Source organism: Python bivittatus, unplaced genomic scaffold (assembly GCF_059951505.1).
Source record: "Python bivittatus isolate LINGU-HERP-01145 unplaced genomic scaffold, Pbiv_v1 ctg000680_np1212, whole genome shotgun sequence".
Taxonomy (NCBI): Eukaryota; Metazoa; Chordata; class Lepidosauria; order Squamata; family Pythonidae; genus Python; species Python bivittatus.
The window spans coordinates 1,182,706-1,198,994 of record NW_028277095.1 but is presented as its reverse complement, the minus strand read 5'-3'; the positions used below and the strand labels follow the sequence as shown (position 1 = coordinate 1,198,994).

Below are 16,289 nucleotides of genomic sequence, written 5' to 3'. Positions count from 1 at the left end.
TTGGTGGGATGGAGATCTCAGTGAGACATCTCAGCATCTTCCAATTGCAGTTTCCAGAATTCCTGATTGAAATGATCATAGTTCATAGTAATGGAATGACATTGGGCTTATATTGTTTAGTTCTCTCTTAAGTTAATTAAAAAAGAAGAAGAAAGATGTTCCTAAGGGCATTTTTGTTTTCTCCTGCATATCAAGGTGTGCCTCTTCAAAGATGGCACAGATCTTTTCCTTTGGAAGTAGAGTTTCATTTATATGCAGATTGGTGTACATTTTATTAAATCATCTAGTCCAGCAGAGTTCAAGCCCTGTGTTACTGTATTAAAGACCAAAAATATAAGAACACAGAATTGATAAAATTACCAAAAATGAGCCACAGTAAAGAAAAAATTAGTACTGAGCAGTCTTCTCAATACAGATTCTATGGCCAGAGTAATAATCTTCAACGACGTTTAATGAGATTACATCACCCTCCTCTCTGATAGTAGATACTGAAGACAGAATGAGTCGAAATGCCAGAATGAGTCTATTAAGGGGGATATATGTTATACTTGGGTCTTTTAAAAAATGCAAGATAAGAAGAAATGAATTAGGGTTCATATGGGATTTTCCATTTCACCCTTCCAATACAAAGCAAGTCAAGATGAATTTACGATATTGATTGATCAGATTCACCAGATTGCAATCAGCCAAATGGAAACACTTTAGATTTAGTTTGGAATCACCATTCAGTGACTCATTTTATGTATGTGTACATGTTCAGTTTCTCACTATGCTTCTCTCTCTCTCTCTCCCCCTCCCCTCCAACTCCTAGGTGCACAAATCGATGATAATATCCCACGGCGTACTACGCAGCGTATAGTTGCACCACCTGGTGGCCGCGCCAACATCACCAGCTTGGGTTAAAAACAACATGGGGGGAGAAAAAGTCCACTTAGCAGATGGTGGGAGAGGGTGGGGCACTTGAAAAGACCTTTTTTTTAAAATAATTCTTTTAGAGCCTGTGATGGTTACTGCGGGCAAGCAGTGGATAAGGCCTAATTGAGGCCATAGTCTCCCCCCCCCTTCCTTTTATTGTTAATGATTTCCCACCCCATCTCTTCACAAAACCTGCTCACTTCTCCCTTCCTCCACATTTGGGAACAGACACCCCCCCCACTTTTCCATTTTTGAAAGAGATAAACATTGACGTGTAGAACTTGTAGTTGACGTGACCATGAACATCATCGTTTCTTTGCTTTGCCTCTTTTTTTTTTTTTTTAATCTTTTAAAGGAAGGATAAAGTGAATTTCCTGTGAGCTGCCTCTTTTTTTCCTCATCTATTAAGGTTTGTTTTTTGCTTTCGTGAAAGAGAAATAAAGGGTCTAAACTGGACTTTTCCAAAACTGGACTTACCAATCATGCGACTTAGAACATGGGAGTAATTATCCAAGACCAAACCCATTTATGGCCTTCTTTCCCTTTAGAGGAAGGAAGATTTTGTGCTGCTGAGTCGAGGGGTAATTGGGAAGTGGAGAATGTATCCCATCTTATTTTGATATTTAATATTCTTATCCCACTCTTGCAGCAATTGAAGGATTCTTCATTTTCTTCTAAATATATATATATGTATGTATATGCATATGATTGTGGACTTGTTCCTGCACGTTGCATTGTTTGAGATGCCTTATTTTAGGATGGAGAGAATCTTTCCTTTTTCCTGTTCTCTTGAGTTTTTTTCCTGTTCTCTTGAGTTTTAGGGTCCCCATAGCTTCACCATATTCTGGTCATTTCTTGCATCAACTCAGCCTTGATTTTTGGCATCCAAATGATAACCTTTCAGAGGTTCTCCAATATGTTCTTCTGAGTTTTGGAATCTAAACCATACCTTCTAAAAGAGATCCTCCATTGTACTATCCCTAAAGTTACCTGATTCTATATAGAGTGGCTTGTTGTTTGAACTGTTCCACCTCTATTCATTGCCAATAGGTTCTTAGGAAATTCAAGCCACAGACTCTTTGTTTGAGGGGTTGAGCGCTCAGAGCAAGGGACCTGGCCAGGGAGCATCTTGTAAATTACTTCCTGCATTTAAAAAAAAAAAATTGCGTGGCTTTTAGAGAAATTAAAAAAAAATCAGTTGCATTAGAAAAAGAGGGCATCAGTCCATTCTTACCACTGTTCCAAAATAAGAGGGCCAGCTGCATAACTTAAAATCACCATGACTTGCTTCTTACATTCCAACAACACATGAGCTCTTTCATAGCTGGGAATCTGAATGCCCTATCTTCCTCCTTCAGCTCAATCTTCATCTTTCTGTACCATTATATAGTGTAGTCTTGGAGAGCCGGTCCTTGGCTGAGTGAAAACTGAGATATAGGAGAGACATGTAGGACTGATTCCCAGAATTCTTTGATGCAAGAAAAAGAGAATGGATGGAAACTTGTGGCAAATAGAAGTCCTTTTAGTTCTTTGGTCACATTATATCTGGATTAGCCTTGGAGTTGAGGTTGGGCAATCTCTTCTGTACAACAGCTGTTTTGGGCTTGGAATTGAAGGTTTTGGGTTGAAGTCATTGCCTGAATCAAACCTTGCACCTTTTGGGTGTTTTGGTCCATGCATGGAATTAAATAGGGCTGTTCTGATCTGTGTACAGAACAAATGGTAGTTGTTTTGATCTGGATGCAAGTGGTTTGGGTGGCCTGGGGAAAAAGCCAAGGACTTTGCCTGCTTAGGGTAGGAAGGGAAGACACTAAGGATAATGAGGGAGCTGATGGGATGTGTCTTGCTAGGACATGGGTGGCAGCTGAGGAGAGCGAGAGAAGTCTCTGGAAATGCTATGGGGTGGGCTAGTGGAATATGCTACTTGGAGCTGCTGAGGGGAGGAGGAGAGAGAATAGGTAACATTCATCAACTTTACCCTACTTGTCCATCCAGTGTTTGCTTGGCCAAAACTCATAATAGCTAAAGCGTCTGGCTTTAGGTTTTCCTGACCTGAAATAGTTCAGCAGAACATGGAGACCTCTTAATTAATATTTATTAGCTAACTTGGTCCAATGAAGTAGGTGATCCTCTTAGCTCACTCCCATCCCATGATAGAATCTTAATGTGTATAACTTAAGAGATTCATCTATCTCAAATGTAGCCCACACAAGAATTGGCTTAATTCACAGATCCTAGATGATCAGAGCATATAGAAATGTGACAACTTCCATTAAACCTACTAAGAGGTTAACTTGCAAAGTCTCTATAATCTCCCTTTTCTTTCCCATCCGTGTTGTGTTGGTTTAGTCAGTATTTTGCCACTTCCTTCCTTTATTGTTTACTGCTTCCTTTTTTTAATACCAGTCTTCACATACATGTATTTGATTAATCTGTGCCTTTACTTACCTTGGATGCAAGTCTTGGATAGGTGACCTTGGAAGGGTTTTATAGCTTCATTCTTAAATCAGATTGACTGTGCTAAAGCAAGATTTAAGTATCTACTTTCCATAAACTAGACCAGATGCCCCGTGAAAAATAGGATTGCATTCAAGGCCAGAGGTTCTAAGGACTTTACACAGCACAATGACATATTAAGATTCCCAAATTACTAATACATGAATAAGTCATGAATGTTTATTCCTCTCTTTCCTCTAACTTAAGGTCAGAAGTGATGCAGTCCAACATGCCATTGCTTCTGTCACTTCTTCCATCCATAAACCAAGCATAGCGTGGTATTACTTCCCCAAGTTCTCCAGAGTTGATATCTACAGGTTATAGTCAACTTTACTGGTCCCTCCTGGATCCTTGGAGTGTCCATACCTTTTCAGCTTGCCCTGTACAGGGCCTACCTTTCACCTCTACACCACAGCATTTACTGGAACTTGTGTGAAGCCTACATATGTTTGTAGATTTCCTTTTAACCAGTGTTCTTGATAGCCATGGAGCAATGGGTGACATGCATAATCCAATGTGTTCCTCCTTCCATGGATTTGGCCACGTGAAGGTATTCCTTAGGACACGTCCTGTCTTTGGTCTAAATTCTCCAGTGCTCAGACCGGAGTGTAAAAAACCCTGCCAATTGGATGCTGAAACGTGTGGCATGAATGGTGTGAAATTTGAAAGTAACTCGCCCTTTTTCTTTTTTTTCCACCTTCATGCTGGTAAGGGCAATTCATTCCAGACCCTTTCAAATGGGTTTCTTAATTTTTATTTACTTAAGAGATTGCACTTTTATTAAGAAAATATTTAGTAAGTGTAATATATATATTTTCAGCTATTTTTAATGTTATTTTTTCCATTTGTGCTTTAATAATGAATTTAAGTTTTTTTTTTTTTAAATGGGAGGACAATTCTTTTGTAAAAAAACAAAAAAACAAAAACCCAAGCAACCGTATTTGTTTCAGTTGTGCGAAATACATGCAGCTCTTTGCTATTCACTTGAGTCTTCCTTCCCCTCCCCCCCCGCCCCATGTTCATAATTGTTGTTTTGCATTGTGCTTTGAGGTGGGGAATAGAAAAAGTTTCGAAAAAAAATTGCAGGCTATGTAAGCATGTTGTTTCCTGTGGGAGCTTGCTCGCTCTGTGTGTCTGTTTTTAATGACTGTCCTATGTAAATGCATAAAAAAATGACACTGAACATGGAATTAATTTACCGCAGTGACTTGATGCTCTAAAGGAAAAGGAAAATCATCATTAAAAATAATTAAACTCTGTAGAATTTAATACTAGCTGGATTTTACCCCTTGGATTTGTGCTTGTGAACATGAGTGAAGGAGCTGTAAGTGCTAAGATGATCATGTGTGTAGAAAAAAAAAACAAAAAAACCCCCAAAAAACAACCCCCCCCCCAACCCTGATATTTGACCATTCTCTTGATGGTGCAAATAATGGCATAAAACAAGTCGTGTGTTTTTCCTTTCTTAAAAATTCTGTGTTACATTACCATGGGAATTCCTTAATAAAGATAAAATGTTGTTGTTTCAGTTGCTGAGCTGGGGTGTCCAAGAGGTTGATGTTATGTGTGAGTCTGCTGTGTTTGTCCAAGCCAAGATTGCGGTCTGAGCCAACCTTCCACAACCTGGGGACTTCCAAAGGCCTGGACTTCAACATCTGTAATCCCTAGCCAGTTGTGGAAGGAAAGGCCAGTGTCACTATGTCTCAATGAACTTCGAGTTTTTTCTCCCTGTCCAGCTGAAAAGGTATACTTGGAAACTTTTGTTGTGCTGAAGCTGAACTACAACAAGAAGAACCGAGCTTCAAATTATAGGTAGTGTTGCTGACTTTAAAACTAAGGATCCAAATGATAATGCCAAACCATAGTTAATAAAATGTGGAAGCTTCCAAAACATGCAGATTTGCAACATCTGTTTAGTGTCAACTGTGGAGCACTGGATATTGAACTGTAGTGACAAGGCCAAATTGGGCGTGTGTTTTTTTTTTTTAAATGTGCAAAGCATCACACTGAGACACCAAGCATGCACAACTTCATGCATTTATTTTGTGTAATTTATGCTCAAAGCTCCCTTACACCATTGTTCCACTTAATTAAAAATGCAATCCTTGAGTGGTGCCTACTCAAAGTAATTTCAGCTGAGTGAAGTGAAATTTCCACCGAGGTAGGACTGCACTCTGGAACATAGGTTTGCATGTTATGCTAAACTATAAAGTAGTTTGATCTTGGCTTACAGTGTTAACTTAGCCATTGTGTATAAATTGGTTTATGACTTAACATTTCAATTTTCCAGTATTTGAAATGATTCAAGATAATTTTCATTCCGTTTTTGTCTTTTTTTATAGTAATTTTATTAAAGACTAAATTACAACAGTAAAAACTAATACAAACTTTAAAAAAAGAATAAAAAATGGAAGGTGCAGAAAAGAAAGAATAAAAGAAAAATAGAAAAGAAAGAAAAAATAATATAGTAAAGAAAAAAGAAATACATAAAGAAGTGACTTTCCCCCTTCATTACAACAAGTATAAACAATTTTAGTAACTTACCACCTTGTCTTAAAATACAGCAAATCATCTTTTTTCCATATCCCATCTCTTATCTATAAACAAATCCATAAAGCCGCATCATTTCAGTCCTGATGTCAGCAAAAGTCCATTAGGGATTACCAGAGATAACAACATACTTATTTTAACCTTGATCAAATAAATCAACTTCATATTCCTTCCTTTTACTTCTAACAACCTTGATCTTTAGTCCCTTCAAATAATGTCCTAGAACTTGGTTTCTTTTCATTTTTTCTTTGTCCCTTCTCACAAAATTCTTGAAAATTTTAACAATTTGTAAATCCAATATAGGAAAATTATCCAGCTCACTCTCGGTTTGTTATTTTTATATCCCATTTAATTATTAAGATATCAGCTGGTTTCTTTTGTATGTCCAGTGTAACCCTTTTCCCATGTCATTCTTGTAGCTTGTCATTTTTAAATCCACTTTCAAATCAGTCTCAATTTTGTCAGGTAAAACTTGTTCCTGTTCCATAACATCTTCTAAACACAGTCTATCTATAGAGGCAGACTCTCTTAAAATTAACTTCTGGGTCCATTGTTAAAAAATATCCTTCAGTATGTCCAGTGTTAAAATACTTTGCTTCATTCTGTAATTGTAAGTTGCGTTTGATGGTTATTCCCTCATCTCCCGGAGTTCTAAACCTGGCGGAGTCTGCTGTCTTGTCTTCTTGTGAGAAGCTGCTGTCTGGAGCACTTGTGGGTAATCTCAAGTCCTCTCCTTGTCTGGAGAGGAATTATTGAAGAGCCGGTCTTCTCTTCATTCCACCATCGTCATGGGCTCCTCTCTTTGCACGGCCATCTTCAGTCTGCTTTTTTTCCCCGGAAGTCCAATAATTTTCATTCCATTTTCATTCAAAGTAATAAACCTGGCCCATTAACCATAATCACAAAAGTTGTTTCCAGATTCTTAGGGTTTCTCACATCTTTCATTGAGACCCCCCCCAAAAGCCAAGACTAGATAATAGGGTGCATTAAGAAGAAAACGGGTTGTCAAAGGTTCAACAATCGTAATGAAAACAAACTGCTCCAGAATAAAAGTGAAAATTCGTTCACTGTGACTTAACCCGTGCAGCTTTAGCTATCTAATTTTGATTGACATAACTATGCCTGATGAGCTTGTTTGTTCAGCATGTTTTCTGGATTGTCTACTAGGAGTTACTGAATGAAGAATTGTTTAGTCCAATGCAGGTGCATTAACTAGAACAGAAGTAGTAAGTTTTCTTTGAGTTTCCCTTTACTAACACCATAATACCTTTCATTATTGGATTTGATGCAGTCTGCCTTCCTGTGACTGGGATGAGTGAGTTGAAATGATAAATCATTTGCAATCATCTTTGGAGACATTCTGGGTCTCCAAAAATGGCATAGGATACCTTTCTGGACAACAATCAAATCAGACCAGGGCTTTGTGTAATTACCACTTTCACTTTATGAAATTTTATAACAAATAGGTGAATCCTAAGATGGAATTTTAATTTCCAGGATCTCCTTCCAAGTTCTACTCCTAGGTTCATAAACTTTACAAAGGCCCTTTTTAGTTTTATTTGTGAACCAGGCAACAAAAGCTTATTCAGCCAGTCATTTCCACTTCTCAGACCTACTGCTGAGATTTATTCAGTAGCCTCTTCATAGGACCAGATCTGTCCCGATGCTATATGCCTGGCTTCAAAGAAACATACCGTATTTTTCCGACTATAAGACGATATTTTTTTCTAAAATCCTTACCCTAAAAATTGAAGGGCGTCTTATTCAAGGAAGTCAGCCGAGGAGAGAACCGGGCAGTTGCAAAACTGCCCATACTTTGTTTCTGCAAAGAGGCTTCCTCCTATTGCTAGCCTCCAATCACGAATGAAATAGCTTGTCTCCCAAACAGACTTCCTCCAATCACGAGCCTTATGTAACTGATGTCAGCTGATGCTGAACAAACCAATTAGAGGAAGGCTGTTTGCAGAGACAAGCTATAGGCAGTTTCACTCGTGATTGAATGTAATCAGTTATGCAAAAGAGCCTGGAAATAGAGCTGCAGAGAGACGGTCTGGACCTCCTCCCACTGAGTGTATCAGGTAAATTTTAACTAATTACTAAATAAAAATGTGTTCTGTACTATCTTTAAAATACTGATTTTTTAATTTTGGGCTGAAAAATTTTGGGCTTGTACATGGGGGCGCCTTATTGACGGAAAAATATGGTACTCTGCCCACTCCAAATGGAAGAAAGTAGCATCCATGTTACAAGTTATAATTGATCTACAGGTAGTCCCTGGGTTAAGAATGCCCGGTTTAAGGACAACCCATAGTTATGAACAGAGCCTATTGTAGCAAAATTCGAGTTACATACAAGTTTGACTTAAGGATAGACCTTGGGAACAGAACTCATTCTTAAACTCTATTAAACTGAAGTGTAGCCAGTTCGGGACAAAAAGACCCTCTTCACAAATTAGGCAGGGAACTAAGATAAATGAACTCAGGGTCACAAGATGGGGTGGTCATCAACAGATCAGGACTGCATGTATCCAGGCAGGGCAAGGCTGTTCACCAGTTCTCAACAGCTCTATCCAGCTTCAGCTTCTTCAGTACCACACACCGAAGAGCAGCTATTATGAATGGGTGATGGCCTTGTTGATTTCTTGATTGTCCATGTAGAGAGATGATGATGATGATGATGATTAATTTGACTTGTCCCCGCCCATCTCCCCACAACGGGGGATTCTGGGCGGCTTACAACAAACTAAAATTGGCAATACATAATTAAAACATCATAAAACCAAAGTTACAAAGAGAAAGAGATGCTCAACAGGAAGAACTTGAGCCTGATCTAGCAGGGTGATTTTTAAAAACTTTGGTTCTGTCAGAACTGGTCTGAAAGATACACATGATGTGAGACCTATGCATGGTTGCTCAGAAAGAAATTCTATTATATTCAATGGATCTTGGGTAAATGTGCAAGGAATAGTAATTGGTCTGCAGTTCTATATGTACCTGGCTCGAGTAAGATGCTCAACCGGGCCTGATTAGTGCCTAGCGGTGCATTCCTAAAGTATGTTAAACTTGTTAACATACTTTAGTGTTACTCTTGGCTAGACTTTGGTTGCTTACCATGTTTTACAAGACTAGCCTGTTTTGATAATTTGTGGTTGAATGAATTATGTTAATTCAGGAACTGAGTCAAGTATGTTCTGAGCTGTCCATCTTTTATTGGAGGAGCCTCAGGTGGGTATTTGGCATATTCAGGGAGAGCTAAAAATGGGGAGGAAAAGTAAGGGCAGCATATGCAGAGCATTTCTAACTTCACATTTTTGCATTTAAAGCAGCTGTTCCAACCTCTGCAAAAGGTATTTCAATGCTGTTCTCACCATTCTGAGTTTCAAACATTCCAGTTTTGGCTATCCAACTTGACTGTTCATTTGGAACACTTCCCAGAAAGGTTGGAATAGCATCAAGCCATTTCTTCTAGCATTGGAACAACCAACTTGAAAGCTGAAACAATTATTTTGAGCTTGACTTGGAGTGCTCAAATCAATTCAAATTTGCAAAATCTGCTCTCAGGTGTCCCTTCTGATTCTTCCAAAGGGGTTTTGAGCAGGAGTGCTGCTACTTGGGAACAAAACGTCAAGATGCGCTCATCAGATCTCTCCACTAAATGATGTCCTAAGGACTGAGAAATTGGGAATGATGGCTGGCTGTTGGAGGCTTACATATTCCCTATTCTATCTCCATCCACCCAATATAGGAGGAAGGCGTGTGCCCGCAGAGGAATACTGAAGATACTTTGCCAGCATAGCCTTCGTGATATATGCAATAGGATTGAAAAATATATCAAGTAATTTCATTGAGTAGATTTTTTCACAGGTTATTTTGTAACTCTACAGCTAAAATTGTAGAATTCTCAACTGTTGAATTGTGAATTACCCAGCTTTTGATCACATGCCACTCATTTGGTCACTGGTCACATCTGTTTGCTTTTTCTCTCTCTACATCTGATCCTCTTTTGCTGAGAATTTTACTTCTAATTAACATTCATTAAATAAACCATGGGAGGGGGAAAAAACCTGACATTTGACAACACTAGATGGCAGCAAAGCTCACACAAAAACAACTGGCAAATAAGGATATACTGTAATTTTGTTCGTAAAACCACTTTTTGATCCTCAGCAGGATCTCGAAAAATACAGTGATAATTGAGTCTGTGACCAGTAATAAAATTTAAGTACAAGGATTATAGCATTTTACACATCTGTTAAAAACAGAGCCATAAAAACATTCCAAGTACAGAGCATTTTACTTTCAGATTTTTTTTTTTAAATCTATTGATAGAAATTTCTAATATACTCACACACATCTGCAATTACTAATTAACTGATGGAACCTAATATGCAGTAATGGCTGATATCAAAGATGGCTTTAAAATTTAGGAAGAATATTGTATATTCTTTTACAAGAGATGGAAGCCACCAAATTTTATCTCCTGATCAGGATTCTATTATAAAACATGCTTTATTATACAATTATTACATACAAAACATAGTGAAGCTCACATTATTAAGGGTGAATGATATGGCACTTGTGTCACTTCTAAGTTTCTCCATCTAAATTTCTTGGTAAAAACTTTTATTAAGGTATATAAAAAACATAGTTAAAATACAAATCGGAAAGTATAGCAAAGAAAGAAAATAGAACTAAAAGAAAAAGACAAAATAGAACAGATAGAAAAATGAAATGGAAAGTGACTTCTGACTATCTCCAATACAGATACAAATACAAATTTAAAAAAAGGTTAATCTCTTACCACTAATTAATCCAAATTCACATTATTTCTATCAGCACAAACCATCTAATCATTAAACCCCACAATCAAAGCTTCATTTTTTTCCCACCCAAGCACGTAATCTAAGAAGGGTTGCCACGAGGAGACAAATTTTGAGACAGTATTGTCTTTTATTAACGCTGTTAACTTTGCCATTTGAACCAAGTCTGTTAATTTAATAATCCATTCTTCCACTCTAGGTATTTGTGAATCCTTTCTTCCTCTAAATTTCTAAAGGTTCTTTTTCTATCTTAATTTCCCATTGTCTTCTGCAGGAGAGTTCAGTTTTTAACCTTGAAATTCTCTGCATGTCAGTTGTCTAAACACTAAGATCTTCCCTTCTCCTGATACTCTTGATGAATTCTTTTTTTAACACTTTATTTTTATTGTTTTACAGCTTAGCTCTGACACTCATTAATTCTCTCTCTCCCCTCCATTCTCCCTGGAGTCACTTACTTTGCTTCGCTCAGCTTCAAGAATCTGGACCTGAAGCTGGATGCTCTCAGTAGAACAGGAGACAGTAGCTTGTCTTCTGTTGATGCCAGACTATTCCTCCATCTAACCCAGTTTTTCTCAACCTTGGGAACTTTAAGACATGTGGACTTCAACTTCCAGAATTCTCCAGCCAGACATGCTGGCTGAGGAATTCTGGGAGTTGAAGTTCACACGTTTTAAAGTCCCCAAGATTGAGGAACACTGCTCTAACCCCAACCCTTCTCTCAACAGCCTCTGTGGGGATCTTCTCTTCCTGCCTGTCTGGCACCTTCTCCTGGTCCTCATAGATTCTACTTAGCTGCTTTCCCTCTTTTATTTTCTGTAGCTTCATCTCCAGTTTTTACTCTGCATAACAAAGTGGTTATGGAAATGACAAGATTGTTCTCCCTTTCCAATCCTCTTCTTTCCCTGGCCAGCTTTGCCTGGAACCTCTGAGGCTTTTGGTCTGTGGGATTGTTGACTGTAGCTTCTTCTCCCCTCATTTTACCTACACACATCCACCCTTTGGAAGGCAATCTCCCTTCCACAAGTCACCTCTGTCCTCTTTTTCCTTGGGAGGACTTCTGAGGCCAAAGTTGCCTGTTTTCTATGGGCCTTGTGACTTTTCTTTTTCCTCTCTAGCCATTGCTAGCTTACCATTTTAATGTTCTCACCTCCCCTTTTCCAGAATGGTGCTTGTTTCCATGACAAACTCTCCTGGTGGAAGATGCTCCCAGGTGACCTTGGTGAGAACCTGGAAGAGACTGCCCTCCATAAATATATTTTTAGCTTCTATTACTACTATTGATCAAATATATATTCTGCCTTTCTTCCGGGTGCAAAACGTGGCAAACATGGAGATGTCTCTTCATTTTGCCATCATATGAACCTTGTGAAGTAGATTGAGCCAAGTGTGTAGCTCACTCAAAGTGATCTGTTGAGTTTCATGGTCATATGGGGAGTTGAACTTGGGGCTTTCTCCAGTCCTGTCCAACACTTCAGCTACTACCCTACAGTGTCCCTAGTCAAATGGCTGATGCTCATGGTGGCTATATGTCAAGCTTAGAGACAATGTGCTTCTGAAGACTCCTACTGGTGGCCTTCACAGAGTCATCTAATTGGCCACTGTGAAAGTGGAGCAAAGCACTCTTTTTCAAGTCAAGGAGCATATTCAGCTTTTGTGTGGGCTGCATTTTGAAAGCCAACAAAGCCAGAGCAAAGAAAAGTAAGGTGAGGCCAGGGCAAAACTAAAATTGATTTGATTCCATTTAAAGAAAATAGAGTTAGTATAATTAGATACGTGAAGCAACCACATCTCCCATCTATCACATTACAAATTACAATTCAGTTACAACTTCCAAGGTGGTTCTGGGGGTCATCCAAGTTTTGGGGATCACTTGTATCAATTGATCCATTGGTTGTGCAAGTGGAGTTGAGAGAGATCAAGTTTGAAGATCTCCCCACAGCCTCTACAATTTCTTGGCCACCCAAAAGCTTGAGGCTGTAGAAAGAGACAAGTGCCCTTTAACTTCAGTCTCAATAGTGATGGGGGGGGGGGGGCTAAAGAATCACCTGATCCTTCTATGCTATTAAGGCTTTCTTTGATCACAAACAGATGTGGAATAGTAGCTTTTCTATTAATAGTTAAGTTAGCCTTCAAACTGCATTGAGCTCTCCTGGGCATGTTTATGTGTCTTCATTTTTTTGTGAGTAATCCACACTTTACTGGCTTCTTCAGGTTCTTCACTCTGGGCAGGACATTTACCTGGTGTTACCCAGAAAGTTTTTTTTCACATGGCAAGTGGTTGGATTGCTTTTAATAAATATCCCCTGTGCTGCCTGTAAGGCACTCAGGACAACTCACATTCAAAAATAAAATATAATTAATTGAAAACCAGTAGAAGTTGCTAAAATGAACATTAATCCAATTCAACCCTGACTGAACAGGAAAATCTCTTGTTTCCTGAAAGTAGAACCAAGTGTAATTGATGTATTTTGTAAGGTCTGTCTGATAGCAATCAGTCACGTTTCACTTGATGGGAAAGTTATTGTTTGTTTCATTGTTCTACTGGTTCAACACATAGCGGCAGTGGTGAACCTTCAGCTGTCTTTGTCTGTGTACTTCCCCAGAAGTTTCCACCCTCCCCCAGCTTTCTCCATGATATGGGACTACTGTACTTAGAATAAGCAAGATAGAGTGGGAGAAGCACCACCCAAGGGATGTGGACAATCGGAAAGGCAGATTGGTTTGGGCATATTTGCTAAGCTGGAGATGGCTTTCTAGGAGCAAAAAAGTTGAGAGAAGCTTGGCTGGTTGTTGCTGGACTGGTGGTGGAAGTTACAAGAAGGGGAAGGAAAAATGGCTTTTTGAAGGAAAGGAGGAAGGCTCAGTGAAAGAAGAAAAGGAGGTTCTTGGATGGAAGAGATGGGAAACCAGGGCCCCAGGATGGAGAGGAAAGGTGGCTGAAGATAGCGTGGTCCAAGCCTTGGTAAGAAGACCTGAATTAGCCTCATGAAAGTGACAAAATGGATTAAACAAGCAGCAGGAGACACTTTCCAGGCTTAGGAAGTGCAGAGAGAAGACCCACTTTGGAATGCAACATGCAGAGAAAATTAGAAAGTTGACACTCTGAGAAAGGTGAAGGTTGTGTGTCATTTGCTGAGATTCATAATGAAAAAGAAAAAGGTAACTATGAGAGTTCTGTTAGATGTCTCTGAAGCTCATATAAAATTGTCCTTGGAGGAAGACAAGGCAATCACAAATAAAGGGTGGTTGGATTGGAGAAATGGAGAGTGGGCTCCCTCCATTACTGAGCAATTTACTATTAAGGGTTGTAGATAAGCAGGTCTCTAGGAGGCAAACTGCTTACACTTCCACCCTTAACGTCCAGCCCCTCCATCATGACACTAAATTCAATGCCCATGTGAGCAGAAGCTAGTAAGGCTTCACACAGGATTGTGATCAGAAGATGGTGCAAGGTGCCCTCCACATCCAAGGCTGAGAAATGAGCAGACTGTGGCCACTTAAAGGCAGGAGAAATAGATGTAATAATAAAACTGCAGGGCTGTTGTAAATAGAGATCTTGATTGCTGAGTTTTGCAATAGTTTCCTTTGTTATTAGGCTTCCGATACCTGCAATAAAAACAGCTTAACTGTCCAGCCATTTCATTGACTGTTAGCTCCTGAGCTTCTAGAGTCAAAGATTTATTGCTAGGCCCTGGTGAAGCTCTGACAACCAGTATGTTTTTTTTTTGTTTGTTGTAAGAGGGAGAAAGATGAAAATAGGAGCTTCTCCAATTTTGGGGAAGGAGCTAAGGAAGGAAATAGAGATATTGGATTAGGAGGGGGAGACTTTGCTTTTAGTATAGCCTCAGCCCCAGAAGCTGGTTCTGGATCAGTCTCAGCCCAACTTACTCTATAGGGTTGTTGTGGGGAAAACAAGAGGAGAGAGCGCTTTGGAATGAGAGGCAGGAGCTAATAAATAAAATTGCCCTGCTGAAAACCATTTGTCCCCAGATTTCAATGGTGCAAGCTTAGAGTCTTAAGGCCTGCAACTGGGGTACTGGGGAATGATCTGTAACATCTGGGCTATAAGTCATCTCTCCCCATTTATCACAGAATAACTGGACCAGAAACCACCACTTCCTTAGAAACATTGGACAGATGTATGCTTAATTGATTGATTTTGTGGCGGCTTCAACCAGTTTCCACCAGCACCTCTCCCTTAGGTCCTTCAGCTTCACGTAGCTCATTAGATTTGTTACCTGTAAGAATGTAGATTGGATGTGGGGCTGTGTCTCCAACCAAATGATTCATTTAGCTTGATGCAAATAACTCATTTAGCTACTCTCTAAAAATCATTATTCTTCTCAGTTGGTCTATTCCCATTCCGTGATTTGGAACAACTCAACAGATTTTTTTTTTTTTTTGGACCAGCATTCCTACCTTGAGTAAATGTATTTTTGTCATTACCATCTTTCCTTATGAAAGCAATGGCTCTTCTCACTTCTGTTTTGGGCTAACCTGTGCATGTAATGTCTTATAAATGCTGTTGTGCTTCTGTCAGGCTATTTTTATATTGTTAGGAGCATATGTCGCCTTCCGTTCTGCAAGGAAGACATAGGATTTCTTGACTTTTACTGGGATAAGAAGTGGCCAGTGAAACATGAAATTGGGACAGCTTGTAAAAAGTCCACTAAAAAAACCCACACACACAACTGAGTTTTTTTTTCCACCTCAGGTCAACAACTAAAATAGAGAAGAATTCCTATTGATTCCTTCAAACACTCTATGTTCTCTGTCACCCTCCAGCAACAACAGAAGAAGGGAAGAGTAAACCAAACAAAGCATAATATAATCCCACAATTGTTTCAATATTTGGGATTTATTTAAAAGATTTATATGGGCACACAACTCCAGGTTCCAACCTTACTTTCCCAGTGCCTGGGGGAAAAGCCAGCTCTTCACAGCTTTCTGGAAGGTTAAGAGGGTGGGGGCCTGATGGCTCTCAAAGGGGAGGGTCTTCCATATATTTCCCAATGTATAATCTCATCAGCAAGGTCAATGGGAAAAAGTTGAATGTCCATAGCTGCACTGTTGCCTCTGGCTGTTGTAGAAACTAGACTTAAAAATACTGTGTGCTCAGGTTCTATGACCTGGTTGGTGTAATGCCAACCATCATGTGATTATTTGATTTTGGCTTTGGGTCTTTTGTGGTTTGTAAACTATGGTTTATAGTTTAGCAAGATCTTGAAAATCCAGCCCACACATGTGTATTTGTCTGTATAAATTAGCTCTCCCAATCCACCCAACAAGACTCATTTGGAATAAACCCTTTGAATGAGGCAACATCTGTTTTGGATCAGCCCATTTGTAGTAAAATGCCAAATGTTCTCAGTAATTGATGGTAAATATAAATGTATTTAAGAAATGTATACATCCCACAGCAGTTGGACTCTAGACAGTGTACATGAATTTATTATTTTATTTAAAAGATATGGTCATAGATGGAAAAAAAGGCAAACATCTAAAAAAG

General features: G+C 39.1%; 1 protein-coding gene and 1 long non-coding RNA gene across 6 annotated transcripts in view; both read left to right on the top strand.

The window, feature by feature from the left end:
• DPYSL2 (dihydropyrimidinase like 2) overlaps nt 1–4,935 on the top strand; it is a 100,643-nt gene extending 95,708 nt beyond the window's left edge. For all 3 annotated transcript variants that reach the window (XM_088152140.1, XM_088152139.1, XM_007424543.3), the window contains one exon: nt 812–4,935. In XM_088152140.1, the coding sequence (XP_088008266.1) occupies nt 812–903 (92 nt within the window). In that variant the 3' untranslated portion in view covers nt 904–4,935. The remainder of the gene's footprint in view (nt 1–811) is intronic.
• A 2,274-nt stretch (nt 4,936–7,209) lies between these two features.
• Nucleotides 7,210–16,289, top strand: part of LOC148214395 (uncharacterized) — a 204,436-nt gene continuing 195,356 nt past the window's right edge. For all 3 annotated transcript variants that reach the window (XR_015798131.1, XR_015798129.1, XR_015798130.1), the window contains exon 1: nt 7,210–8,039. This is a non-coding gene — a long non-coding RNA (uncharacterized LOC148214395). The remainder of the gene's footprint in view (nt 8,040–16,289) is intronic.